Source organism: Orcinus orca, chromosome 7, assembly GCF_937001465.1.
Source record: "Orcinus orca chromosome 7, mOrcOrc1.1, whole genome shotgun sequence".
In the NCBI taxonomy this organism is placed as follows: Eukaryota; Metazoa; Chordata; class Mammalia; order Artiodactyla; family Delphinidae; genus Orcinus; species Orcinus orca.
The window spans coordinates 112340953-112364334 of record NC_064565.1 but is presented as its reverse complement, the minus strand read 5'-3'; the positions used below and the strand labels follow the sequence as shown (position 1 = coordinate 112364334).

Genomic DNA, 23382 nt, shown 5'->3' with positions numbered 1-23382 from the left:
GCAACCATTTATTTATTTAAACGAAGGCTTTTTTTCTTTTTTTTTGGCTGTGCCGCGTGGCTTGCGGGATCTTAGTTCCCTGACCAGGGATCGAACCTGTGCCCCCTGCAGGGGAAGCGTGGAGTCCTAACCACTGGACCACCAGGGAATTCTCAGAAAAGTAACTATTTAGATTACACTCTATTTTCCTTAAAGACTTGGTAATAAGTTTTCACCCTTGATACCTGCTCGTGTGGCTGCGCGGGAACACCTAAATCCAGAGGTGTCTGCGGGGGTCAGTGTGAGCGGGACTCGTGCTCTAAAACACCGACGCCACCAACTGTGAGTCTGGCTCAGGACCAGGGAAGGGCCAGATGCCAGGACGTCTCCGGGGCCTTGAAACTACATGTACCAAATCATCATGTATCAAATCATCGAGTGAAGGCAATGGCAGCTGTGACATCAACATAGGGGTTTTTTAAAAGAGACCACAGTGATATTCAGAAGCTGCTTTTCATTTGCACTCTTGGTGTCAGCAGGAAGCATGAAGAAAGATTTTGAGAAGATGGGTTAAAAGATACAGGCAAGGCAGCCAGCCAAGAAAACCAGCATGGTCTTTTTTTTTTTTTCTCGGTACCTGGGTCTCTCACTGTTGTGGCCTCTCCTGTTGCAGAGCACAGGCTCCGGACGCACAGGCTCAGCGGCCATGGCTCACGGGCCCAGCCGCTCCGTGGCATGTGGGATCTTCCCGGACCGGGGCACGAACCCGTGTCCCCTGCATCGGCAGGCGGACTCTCAACCACTGCACCATCAGGGAAGCCCCTTTTTTTTTTAACTTCAAGACAAAGGTACTTACCCAGCGCAGAGCCTGCAACAAAAAGGCTTTCAAGCGGTCACTCCCCAAAATCAAATCCTTCTTCAGTTTCTCATAATCCAAGGAGGGCAGTAATGGGACATCCTTCAATTTCCTACTCAGCAACACAAGTTCAAAGAGAAAGAACAGAGCAAAAGGGCGTGTTCATCACACGTCCTGAGTATCATGACAGTCTCATCTAGAGCTGCTCTGACACGCTGGACGGGCAGTGGCCCACTTGCTCTCTGTGCCCCTCGCATTAACTCCAGGCCTCCACCAAGAGGGCTGGGTTCCAGGCCCCCCACCCCAGCTTCAACGGGCTCAGCTCTGTCTCTTCTGTTGCATGTACCGGGGTCTATATAACACTTTTCCTAAAACAAGGAGTCTCGGCCTAATGGGATTAGATACCACCACATTCACAATTGGCCAGGGCTCCGCACCATGGGGATGAAGTCACCTTGGAGGCATCATAGAATCCTGAGTTCTATTTAGAATCCTGAGCAAAGTCCAAAGCCTATTAGTTTCAGGAGGCTACCCTAGGGTCCTCCCTAAAAACCTGAAGCCACTGTCCCTCTCAAGCCTGACGGACTGGCTTGGGGGGATGTGAAGGACAGAACAGGGGTCAGAAAACAACTGTGAAGAGGACGTGCACAGCTGACCATCCAGGAGGTAGGAGGGTGTGGCCAGGAAGCAGCAGTGGGGACGTGCCAGTGAGACAGGTAGTAAGTGGGGCAATTTGCAAACCCCCCTCAGGAGGACTCCGAGTCAGACCTCAGGCGAAGGCAGGTTTCAACTAAGAGAGACCGCTGTTCAGAGATCCACACGGTGCAGATGACCCAACATCTGCACCTGGCTGGCCAGAAACAAAAGGGACCACCTCAGATGCCTTGTCACTAAAACAAGTATCTTCACATTCTGTTTTGTTGAATAGGAGAAGATTGGAGTGTATAGAAAAATGGAAAACTGAATGAGGTCTGCACTGTCTCCACGTTAATTTCCTTGTTTTGCTGTTGTACTACAGTCAGATAAGATGTCATCACCTTATCTGAGACACTGAGGGACTCAGCTTCCTATGAAGCTATAATCATTTCAAAATAAAAAAACTAAAAACAAAATATGATTCTTCTAATACTGTGCAGAGAATATTAATATTAAATGAGAATTCATGAAGAATTGAGTGCAAAGACTGAAGCTGTAGGGTTTCATTTGCTTTTAAGGGTGGAGTAAAAACTGAGCTAATACCTCTGGGGGGTAGGATTTGGGGCTCTCTAAATTTTCTTCTTCATGTTTCTATAGACTCAAATTTTCTATAATGAGCATGTATTACTTACATTATAGGAAAAAATTACATGCTAGTTTTTTTTTTGGCCACGCCACGCAGCTTGCAGGATCTTAGTTCCCCGAGACCATGGATCGAACCCGTGCCCTCAGCAGTGAAAGCACACAGTCCTAACCACTGGACCGCCAGGGTGTTCCCTTAAGGTTAGTTTTTAAAAGAAAAAATGAGATCCTCTTATAGGGCCTGGAAGAAAAAGCCAGAAAAGAGGGCATCGAATGGGGTCTCAGTTAACACTCCTGGGGAGGAGCGTCAGAGTCTTCTATTTAATATAGCAAATGGTAAACCTCTGTACATGGCACATTGATTATTTTGATTTTTTTTCCAGAGGCAGATACTATTGTGAGTTAAAAAATGAATACAAATACTTTAAAAAATTCCAATTATAAATAACTGGTCAGTATTCTTCAAAAGTGTCAAGGCCTCGAAAGACAAAGACTGAAGAATGATTTCAAATGAAAGGAAACTAAGACATGACAAGACTAACGTGTGATCCTGGACTGAACCTCAGACCAGAGAAAGGACATAATAGAACAACGGATAGAATGTGAATAAGCCCTGCAGACTACAGGACAGTACTTTTCAGCATTAATTTTCTGATTTTGATAACTGCACTGGGCTTGTGTAAAATATTAACACTGGGGAATCTGGGTGAAGGGTATATGGGAATTCTTTGTTCTATTTTTGCAACTCTGAAATTATTTCAAAATGAAAAAAAGTTTTCATTTAAAATGCAAACAGGCTCTTTCTCTAGACAAAAAAAGTTCCATTTGTAAAGCCAAGTTTGATAATGTTCTATAGCTGGGCAGCTTCTACTCAAAGGAGGAAAAACGGTCATATATGTTTGGGCCATATTTACTTGCCAATAATGGCAATATTACTAGGTTGCTCGGCTATCCCCCATTTCTGCGGTCCAGCCACTCTCCCACAGTCCATGAGGAAACTGAGGTACAGACAGGTTATAAAAGTGGTCCAAGGTCACAGAGCCGGTGGCAGAGGGGGGTTTGAACCCTGGCAGTCCGTGCTCATAAGCACCGCATTCCACAGCCACCATCTGAAGTGAACAGAGTGCAGGGTTAATGTCAGACTCGGGCAAGACCGAGGGAGGGAGGAATGTTGTATCGACCGCAGGTGTCTTGGTAATATCATAGCACCCTCCAATCCCCACCAGCATCCAAGGCTGGCTCAGAGGGTCACCAGAACCCACCCTAGTCCTCGTGTCCATGCCAAAGGTTCTCAACTTCCCTGCTAGTGCAACACATATGCCTGGTGAAGCCCCCGTGCATCAGACACCCCCACGGGGGACAGCCTAACTGACTTGGATAGGAACGCCCCAGCACACACAGAGCTATCCTGTGGCCCTGGTCACAATGTGACTCAGGAGAGAACATAAAATCTAGACATTGCCACGTTCTGTGGACTGCCGTACGACAGTAGATTAAACTGATTTCTATAGAATATTATAGGAACAATTCAACAATTTCTTCCATTCGATGCTACCTCACCAACGTAAATAGAATTGACTTTAAAAGATACTTTTGTAAGTATTTTATAAGTATTACTTATGATTACTGGTATTTCCTTTAATACCCACATGTAGCTCCAGCTTAATCAAAGGAATTCGTCTAAGCGAGGCGGTTAAGAGCTTTTATTAAAACTGTTTTGAATTTCAGTTTTACCCATAGCTATTCTCCTTAATAACAATTCCTAAGAGTAGTTACTTACACGGGTGCCAAGGAGGCTCTTAACATGGTTGAAGCCTGAGGGGGGAGGGGGAGAGAAGGAAAGAGATCGTGTTAGACATTGACAGCAATGCATTAATCCCAAATCACTGTAACGGCACAGAACCAACGGATTTGCAAAGTGTTTCATCCACCAGGATTCTCCAACCATAATCGTATATGATTTAAAAATTAGCCCAAGTCCAAGTTTAGTAATACCCTACTGATGCATTTCCCAAGCCACCCACCTCTGGCTTGTTGCTACTCCACTCCAAGCAGCAGTCTATAAGAAAACGGGTGGGTTCGCCCTGACCAAGCTCCCAGAGGAACTTAAAGCTGCCTAGTCAAAGACATCATAAGGAACAAAAGCAATGAAAATCAGTTTATTATCCTGGTTTTCTTCTTTATTAAGATTTTATCTTTGAGTATACAAATAACACATGCACTTAGCACCAAGTCGCTCTAGAGGTGTTTATGGAAAAAATTCACGATCCCCCTCCCACCCTACTCCCTTTTAATCCTGCCTATAGGCCAAATCACTGCCTACTTTATGGGCACGTCCCATTTATTGTTTTGTTTTTGCTACTACAGCAACGTGGTATTAAGCATGTACTAAAATAGAGGAACCACCAAATGCTGTGAATGACACTTGTTTGGATGGACTCAAACCAACCGTAAAAGACATTTTGAGAAAACACGGGAAATGTGAAAATGGACTGCACTGGTATTACATGATACCAAGGAATTAGTATTAATTATGTTCGGCACTGTGGTTACGTTTTTCGTTTTTTGAAGCCCTTATCTGTTAGAGATGTATATTGAATTATTTATAGGTAAAATGATGGAATGTTTGCAATTTGTCTAAAAGAACTCTAGGGGACAAAAGTAAGTAGAGGCGAAGAGAGGAAGTCTCAGCCGTCTGTGGAGCCCTTCCCGAAGGGGCAGGCAGTAGCGCTCAGTTCCCTCTACGTCACCACAACCCTCGAACGGAACATTATCCACGCTGATCATATTGAACTGTGATCATTTTGCAGCCATTTCTGTCTCTTTCTCCTTTAGCAGACACGGAGTTTCACAAGGGCTGGAGATATAGCACCTGCACGTCCCCAGCACCTGGCACAGTACCTGGACCACAGAGGCACTCAATCAACATTTATTTGTTGAATGCATGAATGAAGACTGACTTCCAAAAGTGGGCACTCCAGAATACTGGACTGATTTACTAAATGTAATAAATCGGCCACGTTCTCAACTGCTTCCCTTCGCAGTATTTACAGATCCCCGTATTCTCACCTTGAAGACCGAAAACCCTGCTTTTAAATGGTTCATGACCAGGTATGATCTTGTAACTTTTAACCTTTGACTTTTCCTTTTCTTTTTTGGCCACACTGTGCAGCTTGTGGGATCTTAGTTCCCCGACGAGGGACTGAACCCACGCCCTCGGCAGTCAGAGCTCGGCGTCCTAACCACTGGACTGCCAGGGAATTCCCTTTCCTTTCTTTTTTTTTTTTTTAAAAACCCTTGACTTTTTAAAAATTAATTACTTGTTATGCCTGTTATTGGCTTAAACAGCAAGGAGCTCAGAACATTGTTTGAAATGTCATCTAAATGACTTGTCTAACACATTAAGGGGATCAAGGAGCCAGTAATGTGGTCAATGAAGGACACAGCCATAGTAAAACACTCGCATAATATATACACAAGAGAAAAATATTTTACAGTTAGTGATATTGGCTACTTCATATTTCCACAAATAAAATTCATTTACATACAACCCCCTTTTTTCATAATTAAGAAAATGTTCTCGGGCTTCCCTGGTGGCGCAGTGGTTGAGAGTCCGCCTGCCGATGCAGGGGACACGGGTTCGTGCCCCGGTCTGGGAAGATCCCACGTGCTGCGGAATGGCTGGGCCCGTGAGCCGTGGCCGCTGAGCCTGCGCGTACGGAGCCAGTGCTCCGCAGCGGGAGAGGCCACAACAGTGAGAGGTCTGCGTACCGCAAAAAAAAAAAAAAAAGAAAAAAAGAAAAGAAAGTGTTCTCTATCTTTTAAAACACTGATTTTTTTCTCTTTTGCTAAATTCTATATCATTCTATTTGCCCTGTGAAGAAAGTAATTGAAAAGCAGTAATAACTGACCCTTTCATGAGAAGAGCCAGTATGTTAAACAGTATTGAGACTTTACTATTCAATCAAGTAAATAAAATTTTTCTTTTAAAGCGGGCAATGAGCCGAGGGGAGAATGGCCCAGCCTGCTCCTAACGGGGAGGAAGGTGTGGTATTTCATTCAGTAAGTACTGGCTGCCCACAATCTAACAGGCCTCTGCTAGGCACCGCTGAAATCGGTGGGCAAGGCAAAAGCCCTCTTCTCAGAGACCTTGCAATCCAGTGGGCAGAATCAATGATCAAATAAATCTCCGTGCCTCGCCTGCAAGATGGTGGCAATGCTATACCAGTGGGTGCAGATGCCAGCGAGAGCGCACGGAAGTCAGCGTAGCTTCCCCTCTTTTCTGCCTGTCCACGCTGAGCTCCCAGTGCTGACGGGGATGCTAGAGCTGAGAGGTACTGGGCGTAAGTTATGAAGAAGTTGACCTTAACATTGACACCCAAGTATAAATTTGCCCATGGAATGGAGAACTCACAGTGGGTGACGGCTACCACTTCCTTCTTAGGTGGAGGCGTTAATAAGAATACTCGAACACTGAGGGGGCTGCTCTGATCTGTTGACTAACCTTTACCTTGGATTGGATTTCTAAAGGTCACTGCCACCAGCTGCGGGCGCTGCTCTGCGCGTAGGCGGGGTGGACACAGCTACGACAGTCTGGCTAAGGAAGAAAAGCCCCAGGAAGAGAAAGCTGGGAGAGGCCCCAGAATCATCATCAGCTGGAATAATTTCCCTCTCAAGGTAACTCTGGATTTTGAGTATGGACGACAAGCCCAGGGAGCACCCCCTCGCTAAGGAGGCCCTGACCGCAGCCCCAGTGGGCGCTGTGTGAGTTCCGGGATTCTACGCTGGCACTCAGAGTAAGGCCCCCAAGGCCTGGGGCACCAGGAGGAGGCCGGCGCCCCGGCCACGGCGGACGTGGGCGCAGAGGGGTGGCGCTTTCCACTGGGCAAGCACAGTGTGAACGTGTGGCAGCCCTTTCCGGGCACAGGTAGAGGCCAGTGGAACGAGGAACGTATGCACCTGTCAGTTAGTCACTGAGCGCCTGTGCCGTGCCGGGCTCAGGGCAGGGCTCTCTGCAACGCTTGGACGTGGGAGAACTGAACTGCTACCTCAGCCGAGAGTGAACACGCAGAACTACGGCCCCACCCATTCCCAGCTGCAGGCAAGGAAGCAGAGCCCGGCCCTCGGGGGTCATGGTGTGGGCGAGGGCGTTACTGGGGCCACACGAGCCTGGGACCACTCTTGGTGACAACAGCAGGATGAGGGGCTTTGCTAATGACGCATGACGTCAGGAAGCGTGCTTAGAGAAACCGGGAGGAGGTGTGATGTGGCGAGAGTGTCCCTGGGTCACGAGCGACTGGAGGTGGACTGGGTTGGCAGGGGCCTGTCACTGTGGGACTTCTCCAGGGAGTTTGGTGTACGGCTAAGGGTCGTGAATCTCAGTACCCAGCGTGTCTCAAACTTGTGACATCAACAGTTTGCTTGGGGACGGGGACATCCCATGGGACTGGCTTCAATGCACACACTTCGGGAACTGCTGCTCCACAGGAGCAGCGGGTGTGCGCAGCCCAGGGAGGGTCAGAAAGAAGGAGCCTCGCCGACACCAGCAGTGGCTGCGAGCCCCAGGGCGACAGGAAGGCCCCGCCTGGAGCCAGAAACCTCCTCGGACCAGGCTGGTCCACTGCCAGCCCTTCTTCCCCGGCCCCGCTCACGTGGGACTAACGCTGAACCCAGGTGCCGCCTGTGCGGTGCAGGACAAAGGCAGGACCCTTGTCAGGCGACCTCACGGGGAATGGTCACCAGGAGAGGTTAAGTCACCACTACGGGAAACCTGAGGAAATGTGTGTCGGCCACGCGACAGAGAGGCAACAGGAGTCGGGGACCCAGAGGGACATCCCCGCCACATGGACAAGGGAGGCTGCTGTGGCCAGCTCTGTAACAGGAAGGGGTACGGACACAACTCGAAAACGCAGGGTTGTGACCGCAGAAGGGGAGCGCTGGAATGGAAAACTGTGCAAATGCGATCTGGAAGCGGCGCTATGTGTGCGCGTGGTGTGGGAGTGCCCAGTGTCTGAACCCTTGGCCTTGCCTCACCACCCACAGCCTGAAGGCGGCTGAGAGCCTGGGGCCGGGCAAGGTGCACAGCAATGCGCACACCTGGGGAGGTGCCAGGGGCTGGGGCGCTGGGGCTTCTTGGGGTTTCTGAGACCCGAGTCAGGCCTAGAGAGACAGATGCGCATGAGATCATGGAGGGCTGGGGACTCCATGCTGAGCACGTCGGATGGGAAGCAATGACAGGTATTAAGCAAGGGAGTAACCAGATGGGATTCCTGTATGTACCTGAATCCTTCCTGAAGCCTGTGGGCATAAGTAAATAAATAAGACACAACCAGAAAGGTCACTCCAGCTCCCGTGTGAATGAGCCATCAGAAATCTAAGAGTTTTGAGACTGAGACCAGGCAGGAAATGTTGCTTTAAGCCAGGACAGAAAGAGGGAGAGCCTGAACAGACACAAAGCAACAGAGGCAGGGCATGAGGGAGGAAGCCCGCCCAGATCCCCACGGCCACCTAAGCACAGGGCAGAGGAAAGGGAAGAGCCTCGGGTGACCCCCGGGGTTCCCTGGAGTGCCATTTGCTGAGACAGAAACACAGGAGGGAAATCACCCGTGTGGAGGAAAAGATGAGCCTGGGTTGGGACACGGAAAGTGTGACGTGCCTGTCAGACATTCACGGGGAGAAGGCCGGTAAGTCTGGGTTTGGAGGTCAGGGAAAAGGTCCGAGCTAATGGCACAGTTACCTCTGCCGATCACGGTCCTACCGACTGATGAGACCAAAGGTATTCAATCCTCACATCAGCAGGGTCAGTTCAGGTACGTGACAGGCACTGGTGTATGAGGTGTGGTAGGGAGAGGGGAACCAGGTGTGCAACTCCCCGTCCTCGATACACAGAGCACTGGGCCCAGAAAGGCTGCCTGGAAATGCAGTGGCAACATGGGGAAAGGGCAGGCGTCCTGCCAAGACTTAAGCAAGCCGCCTGAGGGAGAACGCCAAGGCTGAAGAGGCTGGACTTCATTTGCAGAGCCACAGTCCACACAGCAGGAAGCTTCGGGAAGTACCCTCCTTAGCAGAGCAGTGCCACGGCAAGGCTTCCTGAACATCGGCACGCGGCCACCTCCCCGAAGGGTCACCGCCACCCCCGCCACCCCCGCCACCCCCGCCCCTGCAGGTTTTCACTGCTAACAAAGATGGTTGATTCTGGAAGTAGATGCCTCCTAGGATTCACATGTCCTGCGTCTTTAATATATTTCATGCTATCACACTGGGAAGTACTGTAACTTGTATTTCCAGTGCGGCCTACCTGGAGTCGTGGAAGAAAGGGAGGGTTAATTCCCCAAAGATCCATTTTCCCAATAAGGATGGGTTTAAATGGAAACTTTCCCATCCGATGAATCACAAACCTAGAGGCGCCACAGGGCGGGACTTGGGACTCAACCGGGGGCTGTGCTCAGTTTTCCACCTCGAGAGTGTCTCTGCATTCATGCTTGCCCACTGCAAACAGGGGGCTAAGGAGAGAAAGACATACCAAAGCACTTTTACATGCTATTTGCAGCACACAAAGATGGACGCTGCATCATTAGAAAGAGCAAAAAACCGACAATGTCTGCCAGAGGAAGGGCTAAATGCACCATATTGTTCTCCAACTAAAATTCTGAAAGATAAGGGAAATACAAGTATGCTAAAGGGACAAGAAAGACTTTCAAAAATGTAGTTAAGTGAAAGGAGACAGCTGCAGAATGATATGTGCAATAAAATCTCAATTATATACAATTTTTAAAGGTCTGGAGGATGTATGTGAAACACAGTCAACACTTATCTGTGGAGGAAGGCGGGATGGGGTGCGTGTGAGGGAGGGAAGGGGTTTCTGCTTTGCTCCATTTACTGCTAAATTGTTGTGTATTTTCCAGCTAACATATTCTTGTATCCCTTGTATAACCTTAGAGCACACAAAAAACCTCCCTCTTGTGCTCTGAGGAAGAAGTTTCTCCTTTTACTACTTATCACTAGATTCCTGATAATACAAAATCAGATTCATCTCAAATCCCAGCAAATAATGGGCCCCAGGGTTTGGAGCCTGACTTGGTAAGGACCGCGGCATGACAAACCTGGGGTTAGGGTGGTGACAAGCAGTCAAGCTGGAAGAGGCCACCCAGGAGAGCTCTCTTCTCAAGATTTAATCCATCATTATCAACCCTGGGAGCACGTGCATTTGACGCCCAGCTCTGATAATGCATCAGACTTCCGGACACAGTTACCTGGGTGGGAAGGAGGTAGGGTGGAAACACACTTCTTGTCTCCTCAGTGGGGTCCTCGGCCTCCACACATACACAGTCTTCACATATACCCCCCAGAGGGGGTGACTTACTGGATTTGCACCGCCCCGCACCCGCCTCCTCTGGGCAGTGAGGCTGCGCAGAGAGCACAGCCCCAGTGGTAGGGGTGGAGCGGGTGGAGAGCAGGGGCTGGGCCACAGCTGTCCATGACGGGGGGTGGGGTGGGTGGGGTGGGGGGGATTGTTTCTTTAATTCCAGGGCTCAACAGTAGGTTACCCACCTGCCTACCAAAAAAAAAAAATCCACATTCTCCAACATAAGCTTTGTCAGAATCAGTGGCAACATCTCCAGCTCCTTCTCCCTTCATTCTATTGTTGTATTTTTCGATTGGTTCGGAACTCAGGGGGAAGAAGGGTCTTATTTACTGAGCCCTTCTGAACTTTCAACAGTGAACGAGGTTGCAGAGGGCCAGATTCTTAACAGCCAGATTTTAAAACCAGTATCAAAGGCACTAAACTTCGTAGCACCAGCCGTTTTCTGATGGGCTTCAGCCAGGCTCCTGTCAGTACAGTGAATTGAAACGCTCAAGCCCGAGGAGAAGCTGATCGAGGACCAGGCTAGAAGGAAGGCTGGTCCGTGCCTACCTATTTATCTTGAAACTGATGGCATCCTGTTTGGACTTCGGGTAGACTATATTCCCTTAAACAAATAAAAAAGCAATCTTCTTCCAAGTCCTAGATCCGATTGGCTCAGTCACCAGACATCCGATCTAAATTGTACCCTAATTTCCTCTTCATGCGTTATAAATCTGATATCATACATTGACGTTAGGCATGCCTAGTCAACTACAATATTCTTTTACACTTCCATAATGACCCCTCACCCACTTTTTATCACCTTATAAGAAAAATATAGTAGGAACAATAAAAAATTGTTTGCAGTTTTTATGGCCTGTTATTAAGTCAATGACTCAAGTGGGGAAAAAAAAATGGTTGCGAGTTAAGGCAAACAGAGCACATCCTCTCTCCCGCGGTTTCTGAGGCTCACACTCTGTACCTTAGAGCCACCATAACAGGGAAGGATGGTAGGACCAGCCTCTTGACAAATGAAGGTAACTTCTAACGGGATGAAACAGCAGATACGTTGTTCCCCCATCCCCTTTTATATCGCTCCTTTTAAACATGACATCAGTTTTGTTCACGTGGCCCGTGGGATCTTAGTTCCCTGACCGGGGACTGAACCCGTGCCCCCTGCAGTGGAAGCGCGGAGTCTTAACCACTGGACTGCCAGGGAAGTCCCAACATCAGTTTTAAATATGCTGGATGCAGCACTCCGCCAACAGACAGGATTCTTGTATATGCAAGACAGGGTGGGGTTTTATAAACAAACCTGAAGAACACTAAGTATTTACTGAATTAATACATAAATGGAAGGGGTGGGGGGAATAAGTGGCCTTATTAGACACAGATCCTGCTATGCTAATTACTGCTAGAAAGCCATCATTTTTGGTGAACACACTCTATCCTTAATGTTACCTTAGGTTGATGACTTACAGTTAAGCATACACTGGACACAGAGGGTCAACTCAGCCAGGCCACAGGGATGTGGCTTGAAGCCCCTCATCCTAGAGGGCCCACGAGGGAGTTACTTTTTCGAAACTCAGATGTCTGTGTGTGCTTTACTGACATTTTAAAATAGTCGATTCGCTAAGATTCCTGTATGCTGACATCACTCCACCCACATCCTAAAGCATGGACTCCGCAGCTCCTGTCCACGTGTGGCACAGCCGACGCAGCGAAAGCCTGGCGGTGCACTTCCACGTGCACCCCGAGGACATAGTCAAGGACGCTGGCTCTTCACCACGTTACCATGTCCTTTCTACCAAGATCCACGAGAGGAACTCTCCGCAGGTCTTAGCACCAGAAAAATCCTGTGCAGCAGTTTTTTGACCTTCCAGTCCTCAAAAAAAAAGGTACTTAGACTTGTTTTTAAATTGTAAGAGTAATATACCTACTTGGAAAAAGTTCACGGTCTAAAGGGCACATAGGGGACGTTGGTGGCATTGAAATGGTCTATTGTGGGCACATGTGATGGGCTCGTAGGCGTTCGTTTTACTGCTGTGCTTCACAGGCTACATGCGTAGCACAAATGCCGTTTTAGATGCAGTGAATATCACCCTCTCTTCCTTTAGAAATAAGTCATGTAACTGTTTTTTGCACAGGCTACTGGGAAGCCCACAGCCAAATCTGAGCCTCGCTCCCAGGGGTACAGTAACTTAGGACATGCATTTTTTTATCCTAGCCTGAGCCCGGGCTTACTTTTATTCTTCCTACCCTCATCTTCCTTTAAGCACAATTTCTTTTTTTCCCCCAGCATTACTGAGATATAACTGACATACAACATTGTGTGAGTTTCAGGCATACAATGTGATAATCTAATAAATGTATATATTGTGAAATGATTACCACGATAAGGTCAGTTAACACAGCTGTCACCTCTCATAGTTACCTTTTGCTGTTGTGAGAACATTTAAGATCTACTCTCTTAGAAACCTTCAAGTTGACAATACAGTATTGTTAACTGTAGTCCTCATGCTGCACATTACATCCCCAGACCTATTCATTTTAAAGCCAGATGTCTGTACCCTTTGACCAACATCCCCTCATCTCCCCCACTCCCTGGCGACCACCAATCTACTTTCAGTTTCTATGAATTCTAACCAAAATTTCTTTATTTTTATTTTCTATCTTTTCATTTCTCATATTTGTGTTTTCTCATAATAAGCTGCTTCAAATCTACTTGAGAATCAGGTAGGTTATTTTAATGCTGAAAAAGGCCTTGTTTACGAAGACCCTAGTATTAACGTGCAAACAATTAAAAGCTGGGGCTCTGACCCTCGGGGTTGCCTCAGGATCACCCGGTGCTTCCTTCCTAATTGCCCGGCTCCACACACACAGCCTCTGGACCAGGGGGCAGGTTGGTGTGCGCTCCCGGGACATGGGTTCAGGAACTCTGAAAACTTCCTCTGGAGACACAGCTGTACTCGTGCCCCTGGTTAAGAACCCGACTCAGCTCCACGTGCCTCCAGATGTGAGCTCTCCTAGGAAGGACACATCACCTACGTGATGTCTTGGCCTGTAACGCCAACCTGAATCTGACCACAAGGAAACATCAACCACAGAAGGAGAAATGTCCTACTTTTAAAGAAGGGGAAGGACTGTCTTCTTTTAAAATGTCGATGTCATGAAAGTCAAAGAAAGAAAGACGGGGTGGGGGGTGGGGGGTGGGGGAGTGTTGAAGCTGAAAGGAGGCTAGAGAGACACGACAAATCAACGTAACACCTGAGCCCACACTCCGGGCACGGGGAAGGGGCTGCTGCAGAGGACCTTAATGGCTCCGCTGGCAAAACTAGGACATGCACAGTAGGTTAGTCAGGTGAAAATACGGCCTCGATATTAAATTTGCTGAAGTTGACAATCACACGGTTATATAAGAGAACACTGCTGTTAAGAAATGCACACTGCACTCCAGTATTTAGGAGCAAAGGGCCATAAACATACGTAATTTATCCTCAGATGGTTCAGAAAACATATTGTGTGTGTGGGCGTGTGTGGAGAGAAAGTAAACAAATGAGCAAAACGCTAGCAGGTGGTGAATATGGGTAAAGGGTATACAAGTGCCCTTCGGGCAGTTTTTGCAGCTTTTCTGTACGTTTGCAATGATTCTAAGTATAAAGTTTAAAAAGATAAAAGGAAAGTCCGTCTGCCACCACACAACCCCAACACGGCAGTGATTTTTCAAACAGGACGAGGTTTCCTTCGTTTCCTACTGCCTTGCTGCCATTAGCGGCCCTGGGACCCAACAAGCAGCTCCGCCTGGAAGAGACAAACGCGCCTCCCCAGCCCCCGCCCCCGCCCCCAGGAGGCCGCCTCCCAGCGGCCCAAACCCACTCTTCCTTCTGGGAACGCACAGACCTCCAAAGCCCGCTGAGATGCAGACTCCGAATGTGTTATTTCCTCCTGTTCTCCCATTTTTCAAAGTTACGGGATTTTGACACCTGGGGTTAGACCCGGGCGCAGAGCCTCACCGTGCCGGGCCTCGTGAAGTCCACGCTGCGCGCCAGGCTCTGCCGCATCTGGTTGCTGAAGAGGCGGACGCAGACGCTCTGCAGGTACTCGGGGGTGATCTGTCGGAGGACAGAGGATGGACGGCGGGTGAAAGGGGTGAGACATCCCCGGAGCCGTGAGAGGCACCCTAGCCAGTGTCGGAGCTGACTCTCAACAGCCTCTCCGAGGGCACAAAGGTGAGCTTTTGCTTTAACATCGCAGCCCCAGGGAGTTGAAGCGCTGCGCCTGACGCAAAAACTAACACACTACTGGTGTGGTCACGGGATAGCACACTTTAAGTCACAGAACCCCACTTAACGTACTCCTGCTATCATGTAGAATAAACTGATTTCTCTTTTTTCTTTTGGCTGCACAGGGTGGCTTGTGGGATCTCAGTTCCCTGACCAGGGATTGAACCTGTGCACTCAGCAGTGAAACTGCAGAGTCCTAACCACTGGACCGCCAGGGATTTCCCATCAAATAAACCGATTTTAAACAATTTTTTGTTAATGCAAGCAACAAAGTCACTGGGTGGCCATAATGTGATGGAAAGAAAGCCGGACTGAAGATCTGAAGATCTGGGGTCAAGCAGTGGATTCGAGAAAATCAGCAGCTCTGCCTCCTGCTTTCCTGACCTGTCGGATGAAATGAATGAGGCCACGGCTCTGCGTCACGGGGAGGGGGGTAAATGAGATCAAGGGAGAGCCTAGCACATGACAGATGGCTCAGTAAACGCTTACTGAATGAGTGATGGAGACACTTTATACACTATCCAGCACTAGACAACAGGAGGCTGGGTTACTGCTGCATCAATGCCACTGCATCATGGCCTCTTCCTTCAGCACCTCTCATACCTCTCTCATTAGGTACCGTGATTCAGGATGGACATCCAGCATCTAAGGTGGTAATCTCTGAAACGTTTTCATCTTATGTCTTTTCTTTTTATAGGGGTAACATGTGCTCATTTAAAAGGTAACACAACCTCTCCCCAGCCCCACCCCACAAGCCAATCCCTGGAGGTAACTACTCTTAACAATTTTACCCCCTTCCAGACTTTTTCCTGTGCCTGATTGTGAGAGGGAAGCTCCTTTTCCCCAGCCTCACGATTCCATGTGCTGAACTTCCATATGGTAATGTAACTGGCTCCCTTCCTACCCCTCACTCATTCGTCCCCACAAGAGGAAGACAACTCAACTGGCTGGTGAGTTGGAAAGAGCCAGAACACTGGGCTAGACCCTTTTGTCTCCCTGTGGTCCTCCTGTCTGTCCCCTTGAAACATCTGGTCTGATTCGGCCACCAGAAAGACTGCCCCTCTGTGCCAGATGTCTCTGGTCATCCCTCGACACTCAGCTATAAGTGATTCAGACAAATAAGGGCCCCATCTCAAGGCTGTACCTCCTACATTATCCTGAGCCCATTTCCTCTGAATTCCCACAGTATCAAAATTTAATCATTCATTTTTCATCCTGTACATTTAACCTTTCCTTGTAAACCTGTTCCTTCCCTACAACCTAGAAACATGTCCAAATACATTTAATATTTTAAAAATACCTTCCCTTTTCTCCTCCCTAGGCCCTCATCTATCAACCACCCTCTCAGTGTTCTTCCTTCACAGCCAAGGTCCTTGAAAGAATAGCCAACGTTTGCCGCCTCCCCTTCACTTTACCTTTCAACACACCACAGTCGAGCCCCCATCTGAATCACCCCAAGGAAACTCGTGGCAAAGGCCTTCTAAGTGTCAGAAACACTGGACACTTTTCTGTCCTGGACTTCTACAGTTTTCTGTGATTTTTGAGACTTTGGATCAACCCCTTGCTCCTGAAACTGTTTCCTCTTTTGGCTGATACCGGAACTGATACCAGACCCAGCCCTTTAACAAGGAAATCTGATTCTGTCACTCTCTTGCTTAAAAAAAGTGAGTGAGAAAAGGACATGAATAAACAGTTGACTAAAAGACAAATATATAAATGGCCAAAAAACATATGAAAATATATTCAGCCTCATACATGACTAAAGAAATGTAAATTGAAACATTCAGAATACCAAGTTTTACTTAGCAAACTGGCAAAAATTTCAACGTATAATCATGTCCAGTGTTGGCAAGTGTGTGGAGAAATAGATGCTCTGATACGCTACTGGGGGTGGGGGGTGGGTAGACATTGTTGAAATCTTTGGAGAAATAATTTGGCAAAACATCTCTCAAAGTTTTAATGCCCATAACCTTTGACCTAGCAATTCCATTCTTAGGCTCTTATCTTACCTATATTCAAAGGTCTACAGTATATACAAGGATGCTCATCATAACAGTTTTTGTAATAGCAAACAAAAAAATCTAAATGTTCCTCATCAGAGATCTGATGAATTATGGTTCACCCTTGCAGTGGAATAATAATGTACAAGCATCAAAAAGAATGAAGTAGGTGTGTGGTCATGTGGAAAGATCTCCAAGATATATTGAAAGTGAAATAGCAAGCTTGGGAAGAGTAATGGGTCACAGGATCCCAAGTAAGTATGTGCATACCGTACGCACACGCACACACGTGCACACACATGCACATGCGCAGAAGTGTTCTGAAATAATACACAAGGAAGTGTTAATCTTGAATGTCAGTAAGAAAACGAGACTTAGGAATTGTGTGTGGAAGGGGCCTTTTGCTCCTAACTATATACTCCTCTGAGTTGTTTCAGTCTTTCACCAAGAGCACGTATTTCTTTTACATGAAGAACAAGCTAGTTAAGATTCCAGTGTTCCCCCAACCCCATCTCTTCCTGTTTTGATAGTGGAGGCCCTTCCAACCCCTGCCTGGTGGTCTGCAGGCCTCTGCTTGCACACTCCAGTTGTAAGAGCTCATGTGCCCATCTGTGGCCACACCTGGCGCCGCGCCGACCTGGCTGTAGGAAGCACACCAGGATGATGGCAGTTACGTTGTAAGAGGAGAGAAGGCAAAAGGAAAATACACATTTTCTTTTTATTTATTTCTGTACTGTTTGAATTTTCTTTCTTTTTTCTATCTTTTGGCCTCGCTGTGCGGCATGCGGGATCTTAGTTCCCTGACCAGGGATTGAACCCGTGCCCCTACAGTGGAAGAGCGGTGTCTTAATCACCGGACAGCCAGGGAAGTCCCTGAATTTTCTATGTACATGCCTTCTTTTTCTTCTTTTTTGTCAACAGATGTGTCATGACACATCTTTATCTCAAAAAAGACACATGAACAATGGGGGACCTTCCTTACCATCTTGCCACTGACCGTGGCCTCCAGAGAATCCACCAGCTCTGCTGTGACCCCGATGAGATTGTGGTAGTCCGCCTGGATCTTATTGTACCGTTTCAAGTACGTCATTGACCTACGCTCAGCTTCTACCAGCTGCTGGTGGAGTTGCTGCAACACTTCTAGGAAGACAATATATATTTATATTAAAACAAAACAAAAAAGCAACAATTTAAAAGACCCCTACAAAATAAAAAATAATTATATTCTTGTCAAGGGAGTACCATGCCTACTGTCAGAATATCTTACCATAACAATGAACTTGACGCTCCGTATTTGTGTTTCACACTTCTTCTGTCTCATGCCACTTTTAATTACAAAGTGCTTTGTAATCACTGATGTTTTCATTTCTTATCCCCAGTAGTTCAACTGAGTCCTCACTGGCTTTCCTAACAAAATCTATTTCCTTGGCCGAACCCCATGCAACTTCTTTTAGTTCCTCTCTCTATGTACAAGAAACAAACTCAATGTTTCTTTCTAGAATCAGCTCACAAAATGGTTGAACCAAAACTGAGTTTTTCTCTGTTTGTGCCCCGTGAGGTTGTCTGGGGGATAACTCATAACCGCAAGAGAGTTCTTCATTTTAAGGGAAGGTTAGGGCTGCTTGACAGGTGCTGAGAAAACTCAAATCCAGGATTAGGTAAGATTCCAGGTGTTCATTCTGCCAGTTCGATGAAGCATAAGTCTTAGAGCGGCAGCCTTGGAAGGTTCTAGGGTTGTCTCCTTGGAATCCCCCCCACCCTGGCCCCGTACCCCATGGCAGCGCTTGACGGCCACGCCACCCTGGGCACAGTTGGACTATACAAATCTTCTTCGGTGTCAGTACTCCTTAGCCCTATCCTACTTTTTCCCTTTCCTGGAAGGCTATGTTTCGGATGGGAGGACGTGTTGCTGCCCCGAAACCCACGTTAACTCAATATTGTCCCGATCCAGGCACTGCATAATACTTAAAGCCTTCATTTTAGAACACATTTCATGTATACAGAGAGAGCCTTTACAATTATAAAGACCAAATATAGCCATTATTTTATAATAACTTTAATGGAGTATAATCTATAAAAATATTGAATCACTTATGTTGTATACCTGAAACTAATATAATATTGTAAATCAACTCTAATTCAGTTAAAGACCTGGGTTCAAATCTCTACCCTACCAATTTCTTGCTGGGCAAGACACTTAATGTCTCTGCTTCTCATTTCTTAACCTATAAAATGGGGAAGATGATAATGATCTTGAAGGGTTATTGTGAGGATTAAAGAACACATGTACTCAAAGTGCCCAGCACACGGCTGGCCCACAGCAGCTGCCATACACGCCAGCTATTATTATTATTGCCTTTCATGGAAAGGGGTCAAAGATTTTTGAAATATATTTCTATGCAAGTAGATAACTTGAAAAAGCGGCAGAAAGGTTACGTCCTAAAGCAGTGGTAATGCAAATTTTGAAATATATCAGAATCACCCGAAAATAAAGATGATCAAGCTTTACCTTCAGAGACTCTGATTTTGTGGATATTGGGTAGGGGCTAAGTATCTATGCTGTCAACAAACTCCCGGCTCTGACACAGGCCACAAGTTTGAGAAACACTGTCCTAAATTATGTTTTCCTCCTAATTTGTGTCCTAAACAGCTATGAGGATCACCCACGTTCAAACTGTATTTCAAAAACTTTTATGTGTCACAACTGTTGATGTGCAGAAGTAAAATATTTTAACTACTAAAACCCAAAATATCACATAATGAATTATTAGTATTTAACGCCCATCAAATCTCAGTATTGAAAGATAACTTTAAAAAGTCATCTGACACAAATTTACATCCAGTACTGGAACCTCTGGAGAACATTCCTAGAAATCATTTATCAATCTTCTCCTAATATAATATTGGGAAGGAGTCACTACCTTCCTCCTACACTAAGTATCATTTAAGCTTTTTCATACATCCAAAACTCAAAATTACATAAACAAGAACTTCCAAGGATGAAAATTTTAGATTATTCATAGTCTCATTTTATGGGAATAAATATTAAAGAGTATCTGTGACATTTTTCTCAACGTGTACCAAGTGGCAGACGAATGAAATACCAAAACCCACTAGCTGGGTCAAATGACTTCCCAAATTATCAGTGTTAATGTCATCAAAGTAGTCCCTCTCCAAAGGGGACTGTAGCAAAAAACTCTTCCCCGCATAAACTCATTTTACAATTAACTAAATGTTAGGGACTATTTGTGGAACTTTTGCCTTGGGAACCCAGAATTGGAATTTATGACAGTTTCAAAGTATGGTAACCCGAGGCAAAAGAGCCTTCACTGCCAGCAGCCTATAGGAAAGAGAGAAGTAGGCAACTGGGCTGAAACGTTCATAACCCTTTCAAATACACCATTTAGCAAAAAGAGCCTGCTATCCAGAGATATCACCTTGCAGACACCTTAACTGGCTACACACAGGACCTGACCATTACTGTAAGCTATTTGGGTTACAGCTCAAAATATCAACTTTATTTTTGAGCATTAAACAGAACTTTGACTCTTTTTTTCCCTGTCAAATTGTGACGGGGAAGAGCTAAATCAGACTCCATGTTCCGATCTGTTTCTTAGACTTTAACCTTTGCTTTTCGTTGCTTTTGTTATTATAAACATACCTAATGGCCTGCCTCAGGGAACCCTGCCCACCTGTGGATGGCTGCAAGAAAGAAGAAACTAACACATCCCCTCACCAAGTCTGGTCATTCCAGAAGATGCTTTCCAAGACTGACGGCCCTTTTACTTTACTTCCTCACCACCTCTCCCTCTCTGATTCTGTAAAAGAAACTGGCATCCAGACCCAGATAAGATGGTTTTCCACAGACACCGGTCTGCCGGCTTTCCGAATAAAGTCGTATTCCTTGCCTCAAGACCTTGTCTCCGATGCATTGGCCCGTCATGCGGCGAGCAAAGCGAGCTTGGACTCAGTAACGAAAAGTTTTATGAGACAAGGACAACTAAGCTAAGATGCCTTGCCATGCAAGATCTCAACTTTCAATGGAGATGTCTCGGTCCATGTTATCTGAATGAAACTGTCGTGATCATGCCAGCAAACTTTATTGAGACCCTTTATATTTCAAAGCCACTGACATAATTTGTGCAAAAGTCCAAAGAACTGCATCCCAAGCTTTAAACAAAAGAGATATACAACCAAAAGAATGCCAGTTAAGGTCACAAAGAGTGACCTTATATTTCCTATAATTTCCTATATTTCCTATAATTCGAGCATGAAATGAATCAATAACAAAAGTGATCCTACAGTAAAGCAGTCAAGCTTTCCCTTGTTGACATTTCTACTTCATTTAGATGCATTGTTGTGTTTTTTTTTTTAAGAGTAGATGCGGGGCTTCCGTGGTGGAGCAGTGGTTAAGAATCCACCTGCCAATGCAGGAGACACGGGTTCGAGCCCTGGTCCGGGAAGATCCCACATGCCGCGGAGCAGCTAAGCCCGTGCGCCCCAACTACTGAGCCTACACTCTAGAGCCTGCGAGCTACAACTGCTGAAGCCCGTGCGCCTAGAGCCCGTGCTCCACAACAAGAGAAGCCACCGCAGTGAGAAGCCTGCGCACCGCAATGAAGAGTAGCCCCCGCTCGCCGCAACTAGAGAAAGCCTGCGCACAGCAACAAAGACCCAACGCAGCCAAAAATAAATAAATAAATAAATTAAAAAAAAAAAGAGTAGATGAGATTTGATTTTAGAGACATCTTGGCTGCTCAAGATGATACATTTTAAAATATGGATTTTTTTCTAACCTAATATAAAAAACAAATCAATCACTCTATTTTTATAATATCAAACAAATTTTTTTTGGTATTTAGATATAAATCGGCTCTTTGCTATTCTGCTAATCCACAAATACCGGAGGAAGAATGTTAAGGCTTATAACTGGGAATATAGGTCATCATTTTCAAAAATAATATTTACAGCTCTGAACCCTAGGAAAATGATCAGTTGCCCATTGTCTGAAGGGGCCAAATGCATAATGCCAGAAATGCTAAAAGATACTATTTCTGTATCCTTTTTAGATGGCTAGGTGAAAATAATAATCCAATATGGTATCTTGCCAACCTAAGTTTTTATTCTTAATGCCATTTTTAATATAATTCCTTTTGAGAGACTTTTCCACTCCAAGCACTTTTCTCACCTTCTTCAAAAGCTTCTGGAAATCTCACTCTGCCCATGAAACCTTCCTATCAAGACACATAATGATATATATATAATTTTGCTTTATCAAAATTTTTTTAATCTTTATTGGAGTATAATTGCTTTACAATGGTGTGTTAGTTTCTGCTTTATAACAAAGTGAATCAGTTATACAAATACATATGTTCCCATATCTCTTCCCTCTTGCGTCTCCCTCCCTCCCACCCTCCCTATCCCACCCCTCTAGGTGGTCACAAAGCACTGAGCTGATCTCCCTGTGCTATGCAGCTGCTTCCCACTAGCTATCTATTTTACGTTTGGTAGTGTATATATGTCCATGCCACTCTCTCGCTTTGTCACAGCTTACCCTTCCCCCTCTCCATATCCTCAAGTCCATTCTCTAGTAGGTCTGAAGACACATAATGATATTATCCAACCATTCCATTTAAAAAACAACACCTGGGCTTCCCTGGTGGAGCAGTGGTTAAGAATCCGCCTGCCAGTGCAGGGGACACGGGTTCGAGCCCTGGTCGGAAGATCCCACGTGCCAGGGAGCAACTAAGCCCATGCGCTACAACTGCTGAGCCTGCGCTCTAGAGCCCGTGAGCCACAACTATTGAAGCCTGCGTGCCTACAGCCCGTGCTCCACAACACGAGAAGCCACCGTAATGAGAAGCCCACGCACCGCAACGAAGAGGAGCCCCTGCTCGCCGCAACTAGAGAAAGCCCGCACGCAGCAACAAAGACCCAACGCAGCCAAAAATAGATAAATAAATTTTTTAAAAAAGAAATAAAAATAAAAAACAACACCTGGGGCTAGAATTGAATTGGGGGCTTGTCTGTGCCTTGTGGTCGCTGCAGCCTTAGCAATGACCACAAGGCACAGAAGACACAGTGGTGACAATTAGCTATGGTGACACTGGGCCTGGGCTGGAGCCCCTGGTACAAGTGCCCTGCGGTGCTAATCTCTCATCTCCGTGGCAATATTGCATTTGGGGTTTTTCTGCCACAGACATACACTGTGCCTGCCAGACTCAATTCCACAGACATCCTGCTTAGCTATCGTCAGAAAACGCAAATAAAATCAAACTTAAAGAAGGCTCGAAAAACCTGGTCTCCTTGCTGAAATACCAAATGAAAGGTCTGTAGAAAAATACAGCCTCTTCTACTTGCACTCCCCCGCCCATGTTTATTTCGTCTGCAAAACTGGGCCACTTATCAGAGACATAACTGGTTGCCGGCAAGAAGCTATCCCCCCAAACTGCAGGGCATGCTGGGTGACAGGAGGTGGCAGAAACTCGGAAATCCAGGAGAAGTTTCTCACCACCTTCCTGTCCCCAATGCCTAGGAGTCCAAAGACCGACTCTGAACAAGGACTAAACGGACTCAGCCAAGAACTGGGCTTCCCTGGTGGCGCAGTGGTTAAGAATCTGCCTGCCAATGCAGGGGACAGGG

At 46.4% G+C, this 23382-nt stretch overlaps 1 protein-coding gene across 13 annotated transcripts in view; it reads right to left on the bottom strand.

Moving 5' to 3' along the window:
• Window positions 1–23382, bottom strand: part of ARMC9 (armadillo repeat containing 9) — a 137838-nt gene that overhangs the window by 90885 nt on the left and 23571 nt on the right. For all 13 annotated transcript variants that reach the window (XR_007478508.1, XR_007478512.1, XR_007478509.1 and 10 more), the window contains 4 exons: window positions 17723–17880; window positions 14471–14569; window positions 3894–3928; window positions 836–947 (listed from right to left, as the gene is read on the bottom strand). Coding sequence is in view for 8 of the 13 variants with exons in the window: in XM_033425491.2 (XP_033281382.1) it covers window positions 836–947; window positions 3894–3928; window positions 14471–14569; window positions 17723–17880 (404 nt within the window). In the remaining 5 variants the exon portion in view is untranslated. The remainder of the gene's footprint in view (window positions 1–835; window positions 948–3893; window positions 3929–14470; window positions 14570–17722; window positions 17881–23382) is intronic.